General features: G+C 44.2%; 1 protein-coding gene across 20 annotated transcripts in view; it reads right to left on the bottom strand.

Annotated features, from left to right (window-relative positions):
- The window catches only part of NRCAM (neuronal cell adhesion molecule), a 263101-nt gene that overhangs the window by 18267 nt on the left and 232601 nt on the right, over positions 1 to 12233 (bottom strand). For 9 of the 20 annotated variants that reach the window (XM_088457770.1, XM_088457808.1, XM_088457777.1 and 6 more), the window contains one exon: positions 1945 to 2001. The exons of the other annotated variants lie outside the window; for them this stretch is intronic. In XM_088457770.1, the coding sequence (XP_088313896.1) occupies positions 1945 to 2001 (57 nt within the window). The remainder of the gene's footprint in view (positions 1 to 1944; positions 2002 to 12233) is intronic. 20 annotated transcript variants of the gene reach the window in all.

Genomic DNA, 12233 nt, shown 5'->3' with positions numbered 1-12233 from the left:
ACTCCATAGAGCTGGGCTTCATGGAAGAGTGGCCAGAAAAAAAACATTACTTAGTAATAAAAATAAGAAGACACGATTTGAGTTTGCCAAAATAGGCATGTGGGCAACTCCCCAAATGTATGGAGGAAGGTGCTCTGGTCAGATGAGACTAAAATTGAACTAGTTGGCCACCAAGGAAAATGCTATGTCTGGTGCAAACCCAACACATCCCATCAACCGAAGAACTCCATCCCCACAGTGAAACATGGTGGTGGCAGCATCATGCTGTTGGGATGTTTTTCAGAAGCAGGGACTGGGGAACTGATTTGAGTCGAGGGAAAGATGGATGGTGCTAAATACAGGGATATCCTTGAGCAAAACCTGTTTCAGTCTGCCTGTGATTTGAGACTGGGACGGAGGTTCACCTTCCAGCAGGACAATGACCCTAAGCATACTGCTAAAGCAACACTGGAGTGGTGTAAGGGGAAACATTTAAATGTGTTGGAATGGCCTAGTCAAAGCCCAGATCTCAATCCAATTGAGAATCTGTGGTCAGACTTGAAGATTGCTGTTCACAAGCGGAAACTATCCAACATGAAGGAGCTGGAGTAGTTTTGCCTTGAGGAATGGGCAAAAATCCCAGGGGCAAGATGTGGCAAGCTCATAGAGACTTATCCAAAGCGACTTGCAGCTGTAATTGCCGCAAAAGGTGGCTCGACAAAGTACTGACTTTAGGGGGGTGAATAGTTATGCACGCTGAAGTTTTCTGTTATGTTGACCTAAATGTTGTTGATTCACAATATAAAAAAACACAACTTCACAATTGTAGGCATGTCCTGTGAATGAAATGATGCACACCTTCAAACAGTCCATTTTAATTCCAGGTTGTGAGGCGACAAAACATAAAAATGCAAAAGGGTGTGAATACGTTTGCAAGGCACTCTATATACAGGCATAAGCACACTGCAGACACATCCATGGTTTGCCTAATGTACATGAAATGCACTCCTCTGAGGGGATTTATATGTTACAGACCACAAACATCATATTCTATATCACAGTGGTCGGTAACAGCTTTATCTGCACATGCATTTTTCTATCTAACAGAGCTTGATCCACACAAAGAAGAAAAACTCTTCTTTAGAGATATAAATAAATAATATCACAAAAAATGTTGAAAATAAAAATATTGATATCAGTGAACAAAAAAAGCCTGCAGGGCCAAGACAATAGGGATCTAGGTGAGCATTACCTCCATCAGTGGACTTAGGGCCTGATTCAGAGCCGCTCGTAAGCGGCCGCTCGTTCACTCCGAGCGATGTTTGCCCAACTGCGCATGCGTACGGATCGTTATACGCATGCGCGAAACCAGTCAGTGCGGTCGAAATTCATGTGCTCACAAAATAGCGAATGCCTAATAATTTGAGCGACAGAATGAGGCGTATGTGGGTGGTAACAGGTGAAGGTGCGTGAAAACGGGGAGTGGAGATCCGAACGCAGGCGTGCTTAAAGGTCAAAACGGGCGTTTTATGGGTGTGCATAATTAAAACAGCAGCGTCATTGACCACGTCACTGGGTTATTTTATAGCCAGAACTGCTCGCAAGATTGTGGTAGCAAAAACCAACCACAAGAATAGCGAGCAGTTCATACGCTCGCTATTAATCTAATAAATAGCGGACATGACGTAGGATGCGAGCGGCCAGGGGGCGTATTTATCCAAAAAACGACCGCAAGTTTTGTTCGCTCGTTCAGACCTAGAGGCGTGAACAGACCGCAAAGAGCAAACGTTTCATTTGATAAGCCACCCCTATATTCTGGACGAGCGAGCACTAATTGCGTCGGGCTCTGAATAAGGCCCTTAGCCTGCAGTGTGCCAAATGAATACTCTGCATGCAATATGAGCATCACTAGGCCATCTACTGGAACTCTTAGCTACCAAATAGTGATAATAAGAAAGACAATACCCCTGTAGTACGTTGGATGAACTTTGTGCATGATAGTAGAAGTGGCAAAAAAGGGTTCTGTCATTTATCCAACACCGCCATAGGAAGTAAAAAGGAAGCAGAGACAGAAATGCTGTTTATTCATGTGACATTGTACAAGTAGGGAAAGTGTTAGACAACTGTGAATTGAAAGGTAACACTTGCTGTTTAAGAATTCATTCATATATTTAGTATCTGAATGAAAAGTATAAACCAATAAATACTTTTTAACAAGTCTGATCTGTGGCAGCAGTATAACAGCCCTAATGAAATAAAGACCCTAATTACTGAATTTCATTCAACATACTGTAATCCCCCTCAAAAGTGTACATTTGAAAACAAACAGAATATTACTCAATTGATATATAAATGTTATAATATAACTCAAATTTATGACATTAAAAGTCAACATTAAGCGGCTGAATGAATAAATGCAGTCATATAATCTATGTACAAAACTATTGTGATTATATTAACTGAAGATGAAATCCTTACTATTACATTATACAGGGTTTAATATGGCAGATATTGTTCTTGGGATGACAGCATCAAGAAGTACACAGACAGAACAGTAACTATGATGTGGGGAACTATTGGAGAACTAAAAGCCATTACTCAGGTGGGAACGGTAATTTCTCATGGAACTTCGTTAGCTTTCATTTTTTAATATCCACAATTACCATTATTTGGAATTTACAATTTTAGTTTAAATCAGACCCATATATAATTACACTTTGAGAATTATGGAAATAACGTGACAATGTGTTCGTAGGAGAAACATGAAAGTTATCAGGTTGTCATTCCTCTTAATTAATGTATATATTATTCATATATCCACTGTACTGCAGCATACATTTCCAACACATCGTCCACAATGCATGCCGTGACATTGTCACATCTTGTGAAAAGTCTGGAATTCCTTATACACGTACTATTTCTGTGGCGTTGCTGAAAACGTACAAATCAATTTTTAGGCATAAAGAGCAATAGGCACATTTATGCTGTACACCAGTGTAGGTGCATGCCTACTCTCCGCTGTCAGGAGATGCCTCCACCTTCTAGGTGTGCGGAGAGGTGTAATATATCAATAGATACATTAGTGTAAATGCTACATCTCCGTCCAGCCTCCACCTGCTTTAGCACCAGACCTTCAATTAACTAAAAATTGAGATTTGTTCGCCTGAGTAATTGCTCAGTTTAGTCATATACATTTTACAACAAAGGAAGGGCAACAAAAGGAGGTATAAACAAGCTAAATGTTAGCCTGGCAATGGAGGGAGAAATAAGGCAATAAGCAGACTGGATAAATGTAAAATGTTATTATACAAGGAAGCAGAGATGGAACAAAGATGTAGCTAAGACGGGAAGGACAAACAGTGTAGAAAAGAACCAAAATGGAGATAAATGGGAGAGAGAAAGTGAAGAGTGAGCAGATAAAAAGGCATAAAAAGAGGCAATGGGAGAGGAGTCTGGTTCAGGGGTGTATCTAGGGGTCCGAGCACCCATAGCAAAGTAATGGAATGGCGCCCCCTCCCCCCATATTTTCTGCATAAATACACACTCTGTACTTAAAACTTCTCCCTAGCCAGCCCCCATGTCTCACCTGAAAGTTACAGTAACACTACACTCTGTCATATACTCACAGTCAGCCTGTCACCTGTAACACTACACCCTTTACATACCTCTGGGGTTCCGGCCCGGGTGTCCCGCTGTCAGTCAGCACAGGAGCAAGAGCAGCTGGCAGGTACCCTCCCACATCCTCCACTCCCCGGTGTCCGGCGGCATGTGAGATGGAGAGTCAGCCGCGGGCCCGGGTGTCCCACTGTCAGCCCGCACAGTAGCAGCCGGCAGGTACCCTCCCACATCCTCCACTCCCCGGTGCCTGGCGGCATGTGAGATGGAGAGTCAGCCGCGGCTGCTGGGGAGGCCGAACGGGGAGGATCTGGTAACAGGGAGGAGGAGGCTGGGGGAGGACGGGGTGGGTGAGGAGGAGGTGTCGGGAAGTAAGGGGTGGGTGACTCCCTCTCACTCACCAGCGGCTGCCTGGCCCTGGACGGACATCATAGGGGCGTACCTGGAACTACCTGGCAGTCCTGTCTTTACTCTACTCCCTGACCATGGGAGGTACTGCCGGATGGCGCCCCCCCTCGGCTGGCGCCCCTGGCGAGTATCATCCTGGCCAATGGGTACATACGCCCCTGGTCTGGTTAAGGATGTGGGCAGATATTTGGTGAGGGGCAGAGTAGATAAAGGAGCAAGTAGTCTGGCAGGGTAGATATGGGGGATTGCTCAGGGCAGGTAAAAATGCAGACAAGACAGAGGAAAAAATGCATGGGTGTTACAAGGAGACAGAATACAGGGCCGTAACTAGGGTAGTGCGACCAATGCCATGGCACAGGGCACCACAGGGCAGGGGGAGCTGTTTAGGCCTGTCAATTTTCCTGTTTATTAACATTCTCACTTGTAGCTTCCTCTTCTTTTATCCTCTGCATCTCCTGGCCTCCCCTATCTCTTCCCTGGCCCTTTCAGGTGCATCTTATGTCCCTTTTTAAAAACTGGGGGGGGGGGGGGGGGCAATGCTCTCTCTGGCACAGGGCACCAAAAAGTCTAGTTACAGCTCTGACAGATTATATATGGATGTGATATAAGGCAATGGAAGAGCACAGAGACAAGACAACAGATAAAGGAAAGCCAGCAATAGACACATAGGGATACAATGTGAGCAGACATGAGGCAAAGGCAGTGGATAAAAACACAGGGAGGCACAATGAAGATCATTTCATTGGGAAAGGTGGTAAAAGCTTCCATTAAAGTGAGAGTTGTAGGCATAGTTGGGCAGTATGGTGGCACAGTGATTATCTCTGCTGCCTCACAGCACTAGAGCCATGGGTTCAATTCCAACCAGAGCCCTTTCTGTGTGTAGTTTGTGTTTAGTGCTAAGGTTTCCTCTCACAGTACAAAGGTACAAGATACACATACTGGGGTATATGTAATAGGCTGCGGCTTTAAGACATCACACACAGTGGGGTAACTGTAATAGACTGCGGCTTTGAGACATCAGCGACTTTCGTGCAAGACTGCCCGAGGTTTTAAAGTAGCAATCTTTTAGTAGGTAAAACCAGGTTGATTTTGCCTATAAAAAGACTGCTACTTTAAAACACTGGGCAGTCTCGCTGCCTATTACATTTACCCCATTGTGTGTGATTTCTGTGTTCCTAGTATTTGTGGGTGTGGCAAATGTTATTATCTGAGAGTATTCAACAGAGGAGATTGATTTCTTGCGGCCCCTGGCAGTGTCTAAACAATTATGTTTTACTCAAAACTAAAGTACGGTAAGTGAAATAGACTATTGGACTACTTTTATGGTGTTCTACCAATCCTAGCAAAAGGACTGCCACAATATCACCACAACTCTACTATTCATTACTATTAGAGATCAGAAGGTTCAGTGACACATAAAAGCACCCAGCACAGGTAATTGGGTAATAAATAATAATCCTATGGTTGTTTATCTTTCAGTGACTTCTGAGAGCTCATAGGGGGAGATGTACTAAGTCATGGAGAGAGATAAAGTACCAACCAATCAGCTCCAGCTGCCATCTTACAGGCTGTTTGAAAAATGACAGTTAGGTGTTAATTGGTTGGTACTTTATCTCTCCAAGTACATCTCCCCATAATCATTTATACATAAGAGAACAGGGAGCTCATATTTGCTACTTTTTTATAAAGCAATCCCTGGCAGCAGTAAGTGTCATAAGCATTCCCGTGTTTGAATAATATGCTAACGGTCTCTTTATAAGCTAATTAGAAGTGTGTACATAAGTTAAAGAAAATAACATATTTAATTTAGCTAGTAGAGCCTGGTAGAGATAGATACAGCCCTTGATGATTGTAAATTGTGTTACAGGGCTCTACAGCCATGCACAGTGACCAGAAATTCACAACCCAGTGGTGGTGGAAAGACTTTTTTTTTAAGTCCTTGGCACTACAAAGATAAAAGTAATCTGCAAATAAAGCACAATGGGCCTCACTCAGAGATGGATGGAATTGCAGAGTCGCACACAAGCGGCTGTGCAATTCCGTTCATCTCAAATGCAAAGCAGAGGAGGTGTCTGTAGGAAACGGACACCTCCTTGCTACATTTGCGATCCTAGCTCTGCGACCGAGGTCGCAGCCTAGGATCACTATCACAGCCATAGCGTTGCTCCTTTGACCAGGCTGTGGAAGCTGAAGCTTACCGCAACCTGGCTCGGCCCTGGCAGCTGCCAGGCACGCAAATCCTGGATTCGTCCCTCCCAGAAAACGGGGGCGGCACGCTACTCACCATCGGAGATGTGCACTAACCACCAAGTTAGCGTACATCTCTGAATCAGGCTCAATGAACACAGAAATGTACACTAATGTATATAAGAAAAGTAAAGCCTTATGCACTGTTGCCTAAGGCAGCCACGAGTATTCCATACTGTCAGGTATTTATGTGGAAAGAAAACGATATTGGGTAAAAACAGATGATTGAAATGTGACAGTAATATGTGTTTATTGCTTAAGAATCACTTGTTGCTTCTGACATGTGCAGCTGAGTCCCATCTGGCATCATCTGTTGGCACAATCATCTGTATGTACTAAAACTACATGCTGTATATGCTGTTTATGTTTCTATCTTCATAACTGACAATAAAATAATAAAAGTCATATATAACTGCACTTACATGGATACGGGTTACATGCTTTACTAATTTCTGCTTTGCAGAAAGGACTAAACGTCACAAAGAGCTTAGACAATAGATCTGTCATTTCCAATTGTACACTACACCTTACAATGAGAATTACATACCGCTAATCCTCGAATTTCTGCAAATGAAAATTACACACTTTGGATCTCAACTAATTTCATTAGCAAATCCTCTCATAAATGGACTGGTAATATATTTCTAAACATTATCCATTAAATAGTGACAGTTATTCCCTAAAGTATGTTTCCAACGCCAGCCTACATCCCACTTAGCAAGCTAAGGTTTGCTCATATGCCAAATTAATCATAGGTGATTTGGCACCTGTGCTGCAGATTAGTCCACCTAGAGAATATCTGCCTGCTTACATATACTTGGCACTTTATGCTGGAAAATATAATTTCCTTCTAACAGTTTAGAAAGGGACAGACTAAGTTACTCTTGTGTAACCAATGCCATCTAGTGGGAGAGTTTTGAGCCACAAGAATCCAATACATTTTTGTATTATACAATATGGGGCTCATGTAGAGTTTGCACCTTTTTGCACATAAATTGGGTGTTATCTACTAAGCATGTGCATAAGGCGAGGGGGGGCACATTTTACAAATTCATCTGCAAATGCATTCCATGCTGACCACAAAAAAAAGCATTCCGCTGTCAGAAGTTAGATAACTTGGGGGTGTGTGACCCCTGGTGCAAAATGCAACTTCTGGGAAATAGTAATAGGGACATTTGCATGTGCTGAAGGTGTGCACCTGAAAAGGGTGTAGCCTTACAGGAAATACAATACGTGCACACACCCTACCCCACCCCCGTTTTTGTCATGCTGGGGGCAAGCCAAGCACTTCGGGAACTGTTGGGTTGCCCCCAGTCCTTCTTTCGTCACATATATACGCACGGCAGCTATTCACCCCTTACACTGCTAAACAGACCTCCCAACCACCGCAAGACACATAAGTGTTCAATTTGCTTTATAACATTAATATTTGCATTTGCCTTAAAGGAAAGCAAATTCCCATTCGAACATCGGGCCTGATTCAGCAGCATCCGCAAATGCAGCTATGTACACAGATCGAGCGAATGTTAGCCATTGCGCATGCGTATAAGCCGCACTGCACATATGCTGCGATCGCACTGCAATTACATATGCACCGAGGAATCCATCAGAGTGAGTGACAGGCTGTGAGCGTTTGGGGGTGGTGATAGGGGAGTGGTCGGAAAAAAACGCGCCGATATGCACCGAGGAATCCATCAGAGTGAGTGACAGGCTGTGAGCGTTTGGGGGTGGTGATAGGGGAGTGGTCGGAAGAAAATGCGCCGTGCCTTCAACGCCGTTGCTTGGGTGTGCATAAATCAGCCACTGTGATTGCATATGCAGCTTTAGAGCCCAGTGCGTGTGAGGAGGCATGCAGTTTCTGCGGCTGGTCAGACTTGGTGTAAATGCTGGGGTACCTGTGCGATGTGCGTCGATAGTACCGATGTTTACGCAGAAGAGCGGCAGTGGACAGATGTGAGAAAGCAGCAGTGGGTGTCTTTATGCCAGCTGAGCTTTGGAAAGCATTAGCATATTTTCACGTCTGCGTTCCGCTAAAAATCGCAGCTGCGATTGCGTTAGTGATCGCTGATGAATTAGGCCCTTAATTCGTACTTTCATTTTATATTTGGTTTGATATTGTCTACTACAGGGCTTGACAAATTTTTCTAAAATCTAGGAGCCAGGGTGAAAGTGTAGGAGCCAGACCACCGCCCCCCAAAAAAATTACAGGAGTGAGTGAGGAGCACAGCTCTGTGTGTTATGCAACCTTTATAAACACTATACTAGTCCACAAAATGGTCACAGTTGGATGGATACAGTAACATGGAGGCCCCCTCACTGCTCTGCACAGCTCCCCTGCTCCACCCCCCACCCTCCAGTAATAACGGACCACATTTCATATAAAACAATGGTGCCAGAAAGTACAACAGAAAGTTCCCCTCCCCTCATGGTCACACCACTATCCCTCTGAAGCCGCTCCGCAATCCCAGGCCACGCATAGACCTCTCTATGCAGCCGGAGATAGGAGACAGTAGACAGCCGAAACGTACAAGGAAAATCAGCGTAGACTGAGACAGACAGCAGGGATCAGAGCAGGCCAGGATGGATAGGAGTCGTCAGCGCAGGATGAGATGAACAGGAGGAGTCAGCGCAGGATGGGACAGACACAGGCACAGCAGTCACTGCAGACGACACTCAGCACATGCACTCCTGTGCATGAAATGAACGCCGCAATACTATAGGCACAAATCTCCGCGAGGGGGCTGATGAGGATCTGCTTCCTCCCTCACTGCAAAATCTGGTAGCCATGGCGACCTGGCCCCTGGGATCTGTCAAGCCCTGGTCTACTACATGGTAAATGTGCCTTATTATTTATCAATAGCTGTCCAGACATAGACGGATTATATTGTGTATGAACGGTGTACAGTTACTATAGTATTTACTATTACCACTATCAAACCACACCTCCTTGGGCAAGTACATATACTATTGCACTCTACTGGAATAAACCAGGCACATATACTGTTGTTCTCTACCAGCATAAACCAGGTACATGTACTAATGATCTCTACCAGCATAAACCAGGTACATGTACTATTGTTCTCTACCAGCATAAACCAGGTACATGTACTATTGTTCTCTACCAGCATAAACCAGGTACATGTACTATTGTTCTCTACCAGCATAAACCAGATACATGTACTATTGTTCTCTACTGGAATTAACCAGACTAATGTCCACTGCTGGAATAAGTGAGACGCATATACTACTGAACATTCCTGGAGTTACCCAGGTGCATATGGTAACCTCGCCGAGTTGCACACATTCTGTGATGAGGCCAGCTTTGTAAGCTAAGAATAATATACCTTTATTGGGGGGTGCATTTTACACTTGAGATTTAGATGTAAGTTCTGTTCAACTCAACAATAGTCCCTATTTGTGTATCATGGCATCATTATAATATTAATATTTTATGAACCTTATGTTCTTGTTAGTACATAATGCATCAAATGCCTCAAACAGAGTAAAACAAAACAATAATCAATTAACGAAGATCATCTTCCATACATAGCTGGGCTAGCGTGAAAACAGTGGGTACCAGTAATACAAGTTATATACGAAGTACTTGTGGGCAATATTTCTATTTAGCATTGTATATTTTGCTACACAAACTATGGAATCGACTATAACATAGATCATAAAAACAATGAAAATATATCTTGATAATAATGCATATTAAAAAAACAATAATTAAACACATGTCCGCTTTGTTTAGAAATACCTTCAAAGTAAAAAATGTAAAAAAAAAACCATAATTAAACATCAGTGTAAAACACCTTGACTGGCTGGGGCATGGCTTTGCTGGACTCAAAAGGGTTCGGCAGTTCCCTTGATGAGCAGGTGGGTGGCCTTGCTTAGCTGGCCCCACTCATCTCCGATCCCTGTAGCATCTGCACCTACAGTGACAGTAGTTCTATCATTTTCTATCAAATGTTGTCTTTTCCAGAGTGGTGTGCTACCAGGGGGAACCCACCGTTCTTCGCATGAATGCCGGCATTGGAAACGCTGGTATGCATGAAGGAATGCGCAAAGGACCGCTCTCTCGGTAAGAGCGGCGCTTTTGCGAATGAGGGATGTCCCTCTGGCGTCCTTCTCAGGGCCAGATTAACAATGGGGCGGATGGAGCTACAGCTCCAGGCCTCCACATAAAAATAGGCCCATCATCATGGCAGGATGATGATGACCAGCTGCCCACACAGTTGCCATAAATCATAAGTATTAAACAATTATTTCTGAGTTACTCACAAAATTATATTTTTCTGTATTTAGGGAGACAGTGGGGCTGTACTTGGCTCTGGCCATACCCAAAGAACATTGGTCACAGCTACCCTGCTTCTTATAATAGGCCCTCGAACATTTTCAGCTCCAGGCCCATGTAGTCCTTAATCCGGCCCTGGTCCTTCTGCACAGAAGTACGCACACGCTGCGGGTGGGGGGGTGCTGGGAGGCTTCTATAGGGTAACGCCAGCTGAAGATGTCGTTACCCACCGCAGAATTTCTCCCCTTGCTGCATCTCACCCATTAACATAAACATCACCCATTAACATAAACATTACTGCTGCCACATGTAAATTACACAAGTTGTATGCAACCAGATAACAGGCTGATTTTAAACAACAGTAATAAGTGTTGACCAAGAAAATGTAAAATTTTAAACAGTATTTTGTTGACCCCAAAACTGGCTGCCGAAGTTCATATGTCATCTCTGTCAGGTTAAAAGGGAAAATGTAAAAAAGACTATTGAAAATATAGGAAGAAACACATGTTGAAAGAGAGAAAAATAAAATATATTTATCCATAAATATATCTATTTATTAATACTGTAGCTCAACTTACTGCATCTCTAAATGATAATAATAGATAATACACAATAACACCAGCACGTGGTAAATGTATGATTGCCCAAATTGACGGCGGTAGAAAACAGACCAATATTCCTATTCTTTCCATCAAAAGTCTCACCAAGTAATGCTGCATAACAAACACTAGATTAATGCAGAAAATATGTCCTGAAACGTTGAAATACTTGGTTACATTCTCAGAATATTAAGCTCTATATTTTTGACATTGTGCATTTTTAAAAATAGAGAAACAAATACAATTCATGAACATGGCAGGGTGAAGCAGACATCAAAAGAATCAGGAGATTAGCACATTGTATTCTACAGAATGTTAACATATTAATAGGACAGTGATAATCAATGAGATAACAATGTTCTATAAAGACAACCAACTTCTTTTATGGTGCCCACACACATAGCGATCTGCACATAATCCCACGATGTGTGCGATTTCCTCTGAACTCTCCCCCGGCAGCCCCCCGGCAATCCTACACACGATTTCCCCTGAAACCTCCCCCGGCAGCTCCCCGGCAGTCCTACACATGATTCCCCTGAACCCTCCCCCGGCAGCTCCCCGGCAGTCCTAAACACGATTTCCCCTAAACCCTCCCCCGGCAGCTCCCTGGCAGTCCTACACACGATTTCCCCTGAACCCTCCCCCGGCAGCTCCCCGGCAGTCCTACACATGATTCCCCTGAACCCTCCCCCGGCAGCTCCCCGGCACTCCTAAACACGATTTCCCCTAAACCCTCCCCCGGCAGCTACCTGGCAGTCCTACACACGATTTCCCCTGAACCCTCTCCCGGCAGCTCCCCGGCAGTCCTACACATGATTCCCCTGAACCCTCCCCCGGCAGCTCCCCGGCACTCCTAAACACGATTTCCCCTAAACCCTCCCCCGGCAGCTCCCTGGCAGTCTTACATACGATTTCCCCTGAACCCTCCCCCGGCAGCCCCCCGGCAATCCTACACACGATTTCCTCTGAACCCTCCCCCGGCAGCCCCCCGGCACTCCTACATACAATTTGGAGTAAAAAATATCCAATCTGACTTAAGATCTATAATGCATCCAGTGCATTGTGTCCCAGATTAGCAAATCTGCCCT

The sequence above is a fragment of the Taudactylus pleione genome, unplaced genomic scaffold (genome assembly GCF_031769625.1).
Source record: "Taudactylus pleione unplaced genomic scaffold, aTauple2 ptg000041l, whole genome shotgun sequence".
In the NCBI taxonomy this organism is placed as follows: domain Eukaryota; kingdom Metazoa; phylum Chordata; class Amphibia; order Anura; family Myobatrachidae; genus Taudactylus; species Taudactylus pleione.
The sequence above is the reverse complement of the archived record's forward strand: the minus strand, read 5'-3'. Positions and strand labels throughout refer to the sequence as shown.